Source organism: Miscanthus floridulus, chromosome 7, assembly GCF_019320115.1.
Source record: "Miscanthus floridulus cultivar M001 chromosome 7, ASM1932011v1, whole genome shotgun sequence".
NCBI lineage: Eukaryota > Viridiplantae > Streptophyta > Magnoliopsida > Poales > Poaceae > Miscanthus > Miscanthus floridulus.
Genome location: NC_089586.1, coordinates 74,927,499 through 74,940,942, shown reverse-complemented (window position 1 = coordinate 74,940,942; position 13,444 = coordinate 74,927,499). Strand labels below are relative to the sequence as shown.

Below are 13,444 nucleotides of genomic sequence, written 5' to 3'. Positions count from 1 at the left end.
TATCGATTCCATCTCATTCTGAATGTCTTGTGCAATGCGCTTTTAAACATGGTCCGTTCGGTAGTCATCTATTCTAAATTTATCATTGTTCAATTCTAAATTTTTAGCATTGCAGGTTGTCCCTCCTGTGATCATTCATATATATTTTCTAAATTCACATGGGTTTGTTTAATTTCTGTACAGATCTGGTGGTTGAGGAGTGTCAGCCTGTTCGGGAGACCGTATCGTATCGTAGATTATTTACTGCTGACTGGTTTGGTGTGAAAGAAAAACACTGTTTCCGACTGAAAATTTACGATCGTTTACGAGCAAGCGAACAGGCCGTATAGCAGTAGAATAAACATGTACGAGTAGTACAATATACTCGTACGTGTGTAAAACTAGGCAGTGCCCACGTAGCAGCAGGCCAGGAGCTTGCCCTCTCCGCCGGGCCCAAATGGATCCAAATCCGTTGCCGCGCAAACGACGCGATCCTGGGGGCTCAAGGGCTGCGCCGATGGCTTGTGGGACCGTGGGGCCCGCGGGTTGGGTTGCCGGAGGGATTCCCGGGCAGCCCCTACCCGGCCTGCCCGCGGGCACCTCTGGCCTCTCTCCGGCTATAAAACGGGCGCCAAGGCTTGTATACTGCAGTTTGCCGCTCTGTGACACTGCTGCCGTCTTCTTCCGCCGCCACCGTCGTCTTCGTCCGTAGGTAGCCTCTCTATCCTCCTCTCTCCTGTCCTCGCTTAATCTTATCTACTAGTAGTACTCCGATGAGATGCTAAGAAATCTTTTTTTTTGAACCGAGATATTGCTAATATGGTAACACTTGCTTATTATCTTAATCCTGAAAATGAATCTTGTGCAACTGTAAACGGTCGTAATGGAGGATACAGTAAACATCCTTTCCTCTGAGTGGGATTTACGAACGCAGTTAGATTTCCATGTGCTTCGCTGCGTTACGCATAAGGATTTACTCCTGGATCTCTATTTATTTTTTTCGCAATTTATTATTGCGGCTTTCCTTGTGTTGTGGATGTTGCTCGGTGACTGATGGCCTATCCTCTTGGCATCTGCAGATCAGAGAGGGAGGAAGAAAAACCGATCGATGGCGTCCAACTACGTGGACACGACGGGCGAGGAGGGCAGGTTCCACGGCCCCCACAGCCACAGCACCAGCACCACCCCGACGGGCGCGGCGGCGGCGTTGTCGCCGCGCAACATGCGCCGCAGCTTCTCCTCCGCGTCCTCCGGGAGCCACAGCCACGGCGGCGGGGGCAAGTGCGTGTGCGCGCCCCCGACCCACGCCGGGTCGTTCAAGTGCCGGCTCCACCGCACCAACTCCCAGGGCCACGCGCACCCGTCCCCGCCGGTCTCCCCCGCTGGCGGTGCGTCCTCTGCCGCCCCGGCGCAGGGCGTCCCGTCCTCCGCCTCCTCCCGCACCGTCGAGGCCCAGTGAGTGACGCCGCCGCCCGCGGAGCTGCTGTCGTCACCGAGACCAAGACGGGCGAGGCGCAGGGATGCTTGTCGTATCAGAAGAAGGGAGCCTATTAGTATTCCCCTTGTTGTGATCCGCGTTATCGGATTTTTTCCCCCTCTTCACTTTTGCCTTTGTGATCCGCGTTATCGGATTTTTTTCCCCCTCTTCACTTTTGCCTCTTTTTCGCCTGCTCGTTTCTGTGTGGGATTCCTATTGCCTCCTTTCGTGCTCTGCTTTGCCTCCTTTCGTGCTCTGCTTGATTCTGAATTTCTGATTGCGCCCCCCCCCCCCCCCCCCCCCCCCCGCTAAGATGAGACTCCCCGGTCTCAACTGGATCCTATCCTATCTGGGACTTGGGAGACGATGAAAATGGATGCCTATGTAATTAATTGCCTCTCTTTACCATTCTAATCCTAGTTACTATTGTTGAAGTATCATCACCCTTGTTGTGAATTTATCACTGGAATGCGATGTCTGAGACGAGATCCTTTCCAGATTTCCTTGTGTGATGTGATGGTCTGTCGTCTGTGTGCGTCGATTGGGCAGTTTGAGCAACCTACTCCTACTACTCCTTGCTGTGTTTTCAGTCTTGTTTCGGAAGACTTCAGTTGTCACTTGCTAAGCTTTTGGTAGAGAGTTGGGACCGTACATAAAAAGATGTTCATCAGTGGCAGTTTGGGATCGTCCATGTTCTAGAGTTCTTGAGGTGAGGTGGAAGGTACAACAGCTGAATCCTTCAAGGCGAAGATGACGACGTGATGTGGCTTTCGCTGGTTGCTAGGACAATTTTCCCCAAATATTCCGTTTCGATTTTACTAGTACTAGCTTGAACTTGACGGATAATAGGGTTAGGATGGCGGTTAGGACCGGACCCCTCTCTTTGTCTTTTGTCGGTGTTGATATCGCGTTTCGACATCATCGATGTTCTCCTCTGCCACTGCCTCAGTGCAAGAAAGAATGTAATTCTCATAGAAATATCAATATTTATGATATTAAATAAATATTATTAAATTAACTATAAAATGTATTTTTATAATAAATTATTTTCGAGCCATAAATGTAAATAGTATTTACTAACAATTTGGTTAAACATAAACAGCTTATACTGGTACGTAACTTGTAGTTGTATTCTTATGTAGACGAAGGAAAGTATCCTTTTACTTTCTTCATTCAGTCAAAGTAGTTCAAGTTTGATTAAATCTATAGTAAATAGTATTAATATTTATTATAAAAATATATTCTATGACTAATCTAATGATACTAATTTGTATAGTGTTAGTATTTTTTATATAATTTTGGTTAAAATTTAAACTAATTAAGTTATCGGGAAGCGAGAATTGTATTTTTTTTGTGGACGGAGGGAGTAGGGGCACACACAAACACAGTATATGTATATCTGACTAACAGAATACGCATGTAGATTCGGAATTTTCTGATCAGTGATATTGCATCGCGTGTGGCACCAAAACAAAATTTGCCCTCCTCCCGCATCCAAGGTGAGTGCATCTACTGTGTGATGGAACTTACAGGATCTTTAGGTATAGATCTAGTGGATAAAACTCAACTTAGATGAAAAACTTGACGATGTATCTCGTCATGGCACGGCACGACACGCCTCTAGTGTTGGAGTAGAGGTAGCATCTAGTTTTGGCATAGTCCAATGATGGTGGTGAAGGTCGGTAGAGCTTCTCGTCGTTCACAGCGCTCCCTCTAGATCAGACTAGGGTTGGACTCGGTGGGGAATTGGCGGCTGTAGTCAACCACGTGTTTCGAGCCTCAGCTCCCACCTCCTTTTTATAGCGCTGCGCGACGGGGGCCCACCAGCCAGGAGAGCGGCTGGGCGCCCCCGATCAGGGCGCGAGTCAAGGGCCTAATTGGCCGTTGGGCTAAATTGGTGGAGATCAACCTAATATTCTCCTCCATGATCTCACCTTATGACTTAAACTTAACTTACTTTATCTTTTTCCTATTCTATCACATATCAGTGCATAGAGCATGTCTCATCGTCACGGTCAGTTGCCATTAGATTAAACAGCTATAATGCACCTCTCTGTTTTGAAATAGATTCTCAACTAGCCCCTTAGTATCCAGAAATCATAGGCTTTTCTATAAACCCATGTTGACTGTGTGTTCTCTGAACGCACTGGATGGTTAGCCTTTGGTAAGCGGATCCGCAAGTACTTGCATGGTACTCTTATGCTCAATGCTTTCAAAATGATTCTAGATTTTCTCCTTTACAACATTTAACTCAATGTCAATGTGTTTGGCAGCACACTTGACCTGTTGTCTTAGGAGTTAACTACTTTAAATAGTTATTGCTGTTAACTACCATTGTTAAATCCGGGTACTAATTCCCTTAACCTCCTTTTGCCAGTTCCTTAAGCCTCATGTCAAGTTATACTATGTTATGCATCACTGATGACACCACAACTGTTTCTTTGGAGCTTTTCCACAATAATACTTCAATTACGAGTGTTAGCAACTACTGTGGATTTCACTACACATTTCGCCAAGACTTAACATCTGTACCCTCAACTATTTGAGAGTACTTGTTCTTTCTTACTCAGCACGAGGCCTATGATACTTAGCAAAATTACAAGATATTCTTAACTCCATTCCAGTGATCTATATCTGGACTGTACTTCTACTAAAATATCCCGGATACGTAAACTACATCATGATAAGTTCTTACTTGTACTTGTACACTCATCAAGCTTCTAATAGCTGAAGCATATGGAACCTTGTTCATTTGATCGATCTCATATCGATTCCTGGAACACTTAAAGTTCTCAAATCTGTTACCCTTGACTATAGGAGCAGGCATAGGTTTACTCGTATACATACTTTATTTCTTTAGAATCTTTTCTAAGTATGCCTTTGCGATAGTCCTAATACCCCATTTTATTCTATCTCGGTGAATTTTGATTCCTAGAACCAATGACGCTTCACCAAGATCATTCACATTGAAACTTGAGGACAAAACTTCTTCTTCTCCAATGACAGATTAACATCACTACTAGTGAGTAGAATATCATCTATTCATAGGATGTGGAAAATGAATTTTCCATTCTTGAACTTCGTATAAACGCTATTGTCCTTCTCATTTTCTTTAAAACCTAAACTTTCTTATCGTTTCATCAACTTTAAATACTACTATCTAGAGACTTATTTTAACCCATAAATAGATTTCTACAGACGACATCCCATACGTTCTTTTTCTTCCACGATAAAACTTTTGGGTTGTGCCATGTAAATGTTTTTCATACAAATCCCCGTTGAGAAATGCCGTCTTTACATCCATCTGATGTAACTCTAAATTATAATTTACCAATAACACTATTATGATTCTAAAGAATCCATGCATGAGACTGGAGAGAAAACTCTTATTGTAATATATTCATTCTCTTTGCGTAAAGCATTTTGCTACAAGCTGTGCTTTATATCTTTCTACATTCTCTTTGGAGTCACATTTTATCTTGTAGACCCATTTACAGCCTACTATTTTGGCTTTATTAGGAATTTCTTCTAAGTCCCAAACATCATTGGTATTCATCGAATTCATTTCAACTTCCATACTTTCTTGCCATTTAGACAAGTAAACGTTTCTCATGGCTTCTTCAAATAAGATGGGATCACCCTCTATTTGAATTTCTTCACTAACATAAACTTTATAGTCATCAGAAAAAACTAGTTTACTAATTCTTTGAGACCTTCTAGGGCCTCAGCTACTGGCACTTTCATATGGGGCTATTGTTCCTCTTCATTGCCAAGAGGCAATTGATTCTATAGGCTCCTGTATTACAAGATCCTTGTTTATATTATTCATCTTTTTCGAAGAGCTAACAACAGGTGTTGTATTAGTCATACAACATCAACAGGTATTGAGAAACTTGTTGCTCCTAAGTCACTGGAGTGGGCACGCAGTCCCTCTTCTCTTCAAGTCTTAGGTCTCTACATACCTCTACATACCATGCTCTCCCAGATCTTTCCATCTTTTCTAAAGATAGTGTATCTTGAAATATCTTATTTTGGGTTTAATCTGTTAAAACCTCATATGACGCTTTAAGCACTATCTTAACATCTTTGAGGCTGACTACGCTATCTTTCTATCGAAACTTTAAAAGGTCCATGAATTTATCTATTTCTCTGCTTAGGGGTATCATTGTTGTGACCGTTGTACTCCTCCAACGGTCGCATTCATCTTAATTAATCTTTATCTCATTTTTAATAAAGAGTATCTTTCTTAATTGATCTTTATCTTACACTTAATGAAGATTATTTTCTTTAATTGATCTTAATATTCTCCCCCTCGAAATATGGCATGAACTTTACTGTCATAATTTCGAGAACTATGTCATGTAAACAAAGTTATTTCTTGATTATGTCATGTAAACAAAGTTATTTCTTCATCCGTTTATGAGTATACTTTCCTTATTTCACTTCAAGAACTCAATGAGGTATTTCATTAGCAGTACTTTTGCAAGTCACGCTTGCATCTTTTTTTATCTTTTGGTTAGTATTGATCATGATGATGTATTTCTATTGTGCCATGGTTAAAACTAGGATAGCATAAGGGCTACCCAAACTTCTCTCTCTATGCGAGAAACAAAAAACATATGAGTCATCACAAAACTTCTCCCACCATGCAGGATTGACTAGCATAAGTACTATGCCAAAACTTCTCCCCATGCGGGATAAATCTATATACAAATTACCGTAATGAAAAATTTAGTCATAATGACTAAAACATTCACTTATACTTTATTTTCTAATTAAATCTTCCCGTTGGTTCCAGTTTAATCAGAAAATTAGTAAACTAACAACCAAAAAACAGTCCTGAACTGGCTTGACTCAAGCCTTTTTATTCACATAGCCCAGCATTGCAGCCCATTGGCTTGCAGCCGAGTGATCTCGTCGGTTAAAATAGAAACATATAAGATGCTTTTGCATCAATTCTACATCACGGTTGGGCAGAAAATAGAATTAATGCATAAAACTCATAAATTAACTTGAAAACATATAACTAGTCTTCAAAATTGAATTCTCCCATTGGTTCGAATTTAATTAGAAGATAATGAACACTTCATTGCAGCGGAAACATGTTAACAAAATATATTCTATTAGTTTAGGAGCATTTTTTTGTCCTTATCTACTCTCTGAAAAATTGACCATGTTGGTGTAAAATTTATGAGAGATTTAAACCTCAAACTTGAACTCATTATAATATTGTCATCATCAACTTTGGTCAGAAAATGACAATACCATAATCTGACTTAAACAAAACGGACTACACCACTAATTTAAATTTCCCGTTGGTTCCAATTTAATTAGAGGATAAATAAAATAATAATTTATGAAAAATAACTGCTCTTCAAATTAAATTCTCTCGTTGGTTCGAATTTAATTAGAAGATAATCAATATTAAACTTTGCAGCGAAAAGATGAAAAAATTCTTTATCTACTTTTTAGAGGCACTTTACTTTACTCATCTACTCTCTGAAAAAATTATTCCATTGGTTCAAATTTTAACAGAGATTCAAAAGTTGACAAAATTCATCAAAACTACTTCTGAAAATAATAAACCAAAACTCTACGTTTACTATTCATTCAGCCCGGCCTAGCAAAAACAGTACGCGGCCCAGTCCGCAGCAGCAGGGCGTGGCCACGCAGCAGCAGTGCGTGGCCTAGCGGCATCTGAGTACGGCGCGCACGCCCGCTCCCATGCACCCAGGCCACAACCTAGGCCTGGGCCAGGAATCTCCTTCCCCGCCTGGGCTAAAAGCAGCCCGAGCAACGCCAGCCGTCGGATCGCATCGGACGGTTCTCCGCGCGTGTCGCTCAAATAAAACCGCACCGCGGCCGCTCTCCTAGAAACCCTAATTTCATTTTCACCTCACCCTTCTCTCTCTATACCGTGGTTTGGGGTGAGAAGAGTAGCGGTAGCGGCGCTGCCGCTGGTCCCCTCACCGGCGCGCTCGCTCGCCCTAGGCTAAGTGCGCCGTCGTCGAGCGATCTAGGTGATGGTGCCCCATTCCCCACACACGCTGCGGTGGGCATGCCTTAAACCCTAGATCTTCCCCTTTCTCCTCAATGCATCCAATGTCAGAGAGAAGAGTGTGCTGCCGCCGTGGGTCCCCTTGTCGGAGCGCGCGTTCCCTAGTGGGTGAGCGTGCCACCGTCGGCGGTCATGTGTCGGCATCCTGAGCCCGCGCGTCGACGACCGAGCGTCAAGCTGTGGCAGAACCGCCCTAAATAACGCACTTACGGAGGTGCTCGTCTTCCACCAGACACTAAGCACCCCGAAAGCAAGCTACAACGGACGGGTTCCGTCGGGCACACCCCAAGGGAGAGCCCGAATAGTCCACATTTTTTCCCAAGGATCCAATAATGAGACCGAGTTACAAACTTAATCCATTTCATATATCCAGAGTTCTTAAAATTGTATTATTACATTACCAAAGTCAGTGTGCGGAATATTAAACAGCGGAATGAAAATAACCATCAAGTAAACATCTATCGATAATAAGCAAGGATCCATTTGTGCTCACCAGAAGAATTCTTCACACAACGGCTATGTCTCAAGCAGTACCTGCAACAGGGATAAATAAACCCTGAGTACACAATGTACTCGCAAGACTTATCCGACTAGTGGGAATAATCTCCCGACTCCAAGGGATATGATAAGCTTATGGTTTGCTGGTTTCCTTTTTGTATAAAGCAATACTAATAGTGAATCCTTATTTATGTTATTATTAGCAGTCATGATTAATTTATTATCTAGCCATTCTAGGTTAGCACCTGCTCTACTTTCAAGCAAGAGTTGAGCAACAGTTCCATTTCTTCACCTTTCATCTTTCAGTTCTTACTACGGTGCTAGAGTTTAGACAAGCCGTACCAGATTGCCCGGTTATTCATGAATCAATGTGCCCAGCTAGGTACCCTGAAACATACACTCTGCTTATACCCCAGGCACAAGCAGGACCAACCCATCACTCTCCTATCATGGAGTCCAGGTCCCCATCCAAACTTGGACTCTAAGCCCCCGCTCCTGAGTCCCGGACTCAGTGCGGTGCTTAGACCTCCACCATCACCGCCTCCAATCAGTCGGTCCAGAAAGAGCCGGAACCCACGACAAGAAAGCACAAGTCTTCCCTGCGCCCGTACCCAAGTATGTGCTCAGGATAATAAGTCTGTGACTTGCCTAGCATCCATTGCAACGGTCGGTCCTTAACCGACACAGACAGGGAAAAAGTGTAACCAAGCTATGCCCTGTTGGCCGCAGGACACAACCTCTTACACCCACCAATACCCAAACCATATCCATGCCTAGTCTCCATTTTCCTTTCCACCATTTTATCCTAAGTGATAATAATCACCTATTGTGAGTAACGACAGGTTACTCACGCCACCGACATCCTGAGCATAGCAGCTACTCGACCTATACTAGTAGAACTCATAGGTAGATATATTTATGCATGTAGTTTCCAAAAAATGCCTGTAACATAAATGCACATCATATATATCTAGTGATCATTCAAAATAAGGGTTATGCACCGGGGCTTGCCTTGGGCAGGCGGTGTGTCAACAAAGTCAGCAACGAACGGCTCCGAGGCTCCCTCCTGTATGAGAATCTCCTCCTCGTACTCCTCAATGATCTCCTCGAACTCATGTTCGCCCGTAGGAACAAACTCTACCAACTCGTTATCTACATGCATGAAATGATGATGCAACACTTAGTAATACGGCAACAATAATTCTTAAAATAAAAATACATCTGTCAAGCTACTAAACTAGCTCTACCAACTAAGACGCTACGTTACTTATCATTTCCACTAAATAGGTACGAGACATTTCATACATTAACTTAGCAACTAAAGGCATTCTTATTCTTAATATCGATTTACTCTATATACGATAAAACAAGGAGTACTAGCTACTCTATTTAACAACCTACTCTAGGGCTACAAAAATTACAGTGAGTGCCTAATAAAGTTATGAGTTTGCTGTAAAATTTCAGAGCTAAGACTTCTACCATTTCATCATGAAAATTCTTCCTCTAAATAATCCTAATAATGACAAGCATATTACAATAAATAAAGTAACCTTAAGGATACCACAGAACTGTTTGAGCTAAATACACTAACAGCTAGAGCATGAATTTGGAGACTAACAAAATTTACTTCACGATTTTTGGATACTTACATAATTTTATGCTAATTATCAAAGATCAGATCACAACTTAATTTAGAAAGGCATGAACTAAATCATTAGAAAAGGAAAAATTAAAATAGCTCGGTGTGGCCCATCATAGCTCAGCCCACGCTCACGCAGCGCGCGTAAACATGAGCCACCGGCATGGCCCACGCGCGCGGCGCATGGACACGGCCCACGCTACGTGGCCCACGGCGGAGCCCGCGCGTGAGTTGGCTCTTTTGCTAAAGAGCCCCCAGTATCTTTCCTATTTATGAAGCTAACTCAAACACTATTTAACTGAGTCATGGATTTGCATCTAGCACCCTGCCCTTACTCGAATTCCTATTTTTCAAGGTCCCTGGTCGAAACTAATAAAGGTCGCGTCATCTCCGGCCAAACACCGACGAGCACGGACCTCCTCGGCATCAACCATCACCACCATAACACTCTACATGCAACGCGCAATCGATCAAGGCATCAAATGTCAAAAATGGTGCAGCATGAAAACGTGGACATGCGCCATGGCGGGGTCTGGCCACGGCAACACCGGCGCCGGTGAAAACACCTAGCCCAACACCTCTACCGATACCCTTCATCCACCCATGGGCCACGAGAAACAATACAGGAACCCTTTTTGAATCACCACCACACCCAAACGCGCTGGCCACGGGAACAACATCAAACCTAGTTCGCCGGCAGCAGCAAACGTGTCCTAGCGATCCTAGACCTCAACCGGTTCAACCGTCTACCCTAGGAGCAGAGGTGCCTCACCAGAGATGTGAAGGATGGCCTGGACAAAGTCGCGAGGCTCAGCAAGGTGGTTGGCCACGTGCGTGGGGTTGCTCTGGTTCACGGCAAGCGCGGCGACGGTGTTCTCAGCAACTCGCTGCACTCCTGGTGAAGCTATTTCATAGGAGAGGCAACCAAGTCAAGGAGATGCAAAAGCACCGCTCAATTGAGACAAAGGGGCATGGAACAACGCCTAGGCCGAGCACCCACCCCAACAGCCATGGTGGACCGCCATGGGGGAAAAGCTCCGTAGTACCTCACTAGAGGATGAAAGCTCATCGGGTCGACTCCAATCGTGAGCTAACCACCAGAGCTAGTTGGGTGCACAGTTAATTGGACAGAGGTGGACGGTGCGAGGCCAATTAGGTGGACGACGCCATTCAGTCTTAAGGGGTTTGACAGCAGGGGAAACCTCAAATTGAAACCCGACACCATACCGCTGTAGCAGTGGCAGGCTTGAGCGAGGCTAGGCTCCAATTCAAGCTCTAGGCGTGCACAATTACACGGATGGGGCCAGGCTCTATGAGTTGGCCTTGGCGCGTCTCGGCCAGCCGGCGTGATGCCATTCAAAGCGACTACGATAGGAGCATGGTGTGGCATAGTCACTAAATCGAAGAGGATAATGGCGCGATGGATGATGGTTCCACATGCGCGTACGAGGCCGACACGATGATGTGCGACCGCATCGCCTGACTCGCAAGACGACGATGGCCAGGCCATGTGATGACACAGCGGGGGCACGCAGCAGTGGCAGCGACTACGTGACGCAAGTGATGTGAGCGCACATGAGGTGACAACACGATGCAGAGACATGTGCGCATGCTAGCGACACCGGCAGCGGCGGTGGTAGAGCGGCCAGTGTCACCGGCACCCAGCGTCCCATCTAGCGTGGCGTGTGCATGAGTCGCATGCGTGGGCACGCACGTGAGCGTGTGAGTGTGCGCGGCAGCAATGATGTGGAGCCTACGTGGCGGTGCGCGTGTGTGCATGCTTGGGCGTGGTAGTAGGTGACAGTGGCCCACAACGCGGCACCAGCGGTGCAGCCGGCTCGCGGTGGCCAGAGGCAGGCCCGTCCAGCCTGACGAGCCTAGGCAGCGGAGGCTAGGACCAGCACGACGGTGTGCATGCACGTCGAGCAAATCAGCGCAGCGCGCTGAGCCGAGGCATGGTGACCGTGCCCATTCGCTGACATCGGCCGGAACGTGCCATGCATGATTTTTAAAGCGCCCCAAAAAATCAAATTTGTTACTTCAAACACTGAACCACCTATTCTATACTCAAGAAGGCACATCAAGCTACTAAAACCAGCCATGAAATTACACTGCTTCTTAATCCAATTCGCCTACAAAAATTGCCAAACTTAGCCTCGTCAAAGCGTTTCCCGACTTAGGAAATTCGACTAAGTCCCGATCGGATTCACGTCGAATTTGCTTTCTAAGCTATTCGCTATGCTAGCTAGTGAATTCCTTTTGCGACCTCAAGTATTTCATCGTCACCCATGAAGTTTGTACTACAAACTTTATTAAAATTCTATATATACGTTCTATAGCATTTTCGCTTAATAAAAATTCATTTACAACCCTAAGTGACATAACGTGACATTGAATATAACTTTCGTTTCGTGTTTCCGATGAACGTTTTGGGTCACAGAATTTGATTTACACACTATATTACATACACTATCACATAAACATGATGCTCATATAGTATTTTAGCAAAAGATTGTATAGTGTAACACCGAGTGTGTTACAAATCTCCCCCCCTAAAACTAAATCTTGACCCAAGATTTCATGTGTCTAGTGCGGGAAAAGAGATAAGAATTACATTTCAATGTAAACAACTACCTATCTGAACCAGAGACAAGGTGGGGGTAATGCTTCAAGATATAGCTCTCTTGTTCCCACGTGGCTTCATCCTCTGAGTGGTTCTGCCACTGCACCTTGTAGAACTTCACCACATTGTTCCTTGTCACTCTTTCCTTTTCATCTAAGATCTTGACGAGATGCTTAATATACGTCAAGTTAGGTTGGAGGGGAAGCCCTTCAATTTCCATAGCTTCATCAGGCACCTACAAACATTTCTTCAACTGAGATATGTGGAACACATCATTTACCACCGATAAAATATCTGGAAGTTGGAGACGATAAGCAACTGGGCTACACTGCTTCAAAATTTTGTAAGGACCCACGTATCGAGGAGCTAGCTTGCCATGGACACCAAACTGATGCACCCCTCTCATAGGAGACACCTTGAAGAACACATAATCCCCAACTACAAACTGCAAAGGCCTTCTTCGCTTGTCCGCATAAGCTTTCTATCGGCTCTGAGCTGTCTTCAAATGACTCTAAATAATGCTGACTTGCTCTCGAGCTTCTTTGATGAAGTCAGGCCCAAAGTATCCACGGTCTCCCACTTCAACCCAGTTAAGTGGTGTCCTACATTTCTTTCCATACAGAGCTTCAAATGGTGCCATACGAATACTCTCTTAATAGCTATTATTGTAAGAGAACTCGGCTAACTTCAGGCATTCATCCCACTTTTTAGGGAAAGAAATGGCACAAGCTCTCAACATATCCTCGAGCACCTAGTTCACCTTTTCAGTTTGGCCATTAGTTTGTGGATGATATGCTAAGCTTCTAAGGAGACGAGTACCAAGACATTGTTGTAGTTGCTCCTAGAAATGAGAGACAAAAAATAACCCTCTATCAGAGATGATAGTAAGGGGAACTCCGTGTAGGGTCACAACCCGGTCAAAATATATCTGGGCATACTTTTTGGCTATATATCTAGTGTCCACAGGGAGAAAATGAGCAGACTTAGTGAGACGGTCCACAATGACCCAAATAGAGTCATAGCCCTTGGATGTGCAGGGTAAACCCATAATGAAATCCATAGAAATATCTTCCCATTTCCAAACAGTAATGGGCAAGGGCTACAAATATCCTAGGGTATGCATGTGGTCTGCCTTAACTCTCCCACAAGTGTCGCACTCCACGATGTACA

General features: G+C 44.3%; 1 protein-coding gene across 2 annotated transcripts; it reads left to right on the top strand.

Moving 5' to 3' along the window:
• The first annotated feature begins 544 nt into the window (after window positions 1-544).
• LOC136467101 (uncharacterized) lies at window positions 545-1,946 on the top strand. Of its 2 annotated transcripts, none has more exons than XM_066465648.1 (2): window positions 545-691; window positions 1,059-1,946. In XM_066465648.1, the coding sequence occupies exon 2, from the start codon at window positions 1,088-1,090 to the stop codon at window positions 1,436-1,438; it is 351 nt and encodes a 116-aa protein (XP_066321745.1). In that variant the 5' UTR covers window positions 545-691; window positions 1,059-1,087; the 3' UTR covers window positions 1,439-1,946. The 2 variants fall into 2 exon arrangements, with proteins under 2 accessions (XP_066321745.1, XP_066321747.1); XM_066465650.1 differs by having other exon boundaries at window positions 567-687.
• Window positions 1,947-13,444: the final 11,498 nt, after the last annotated feature.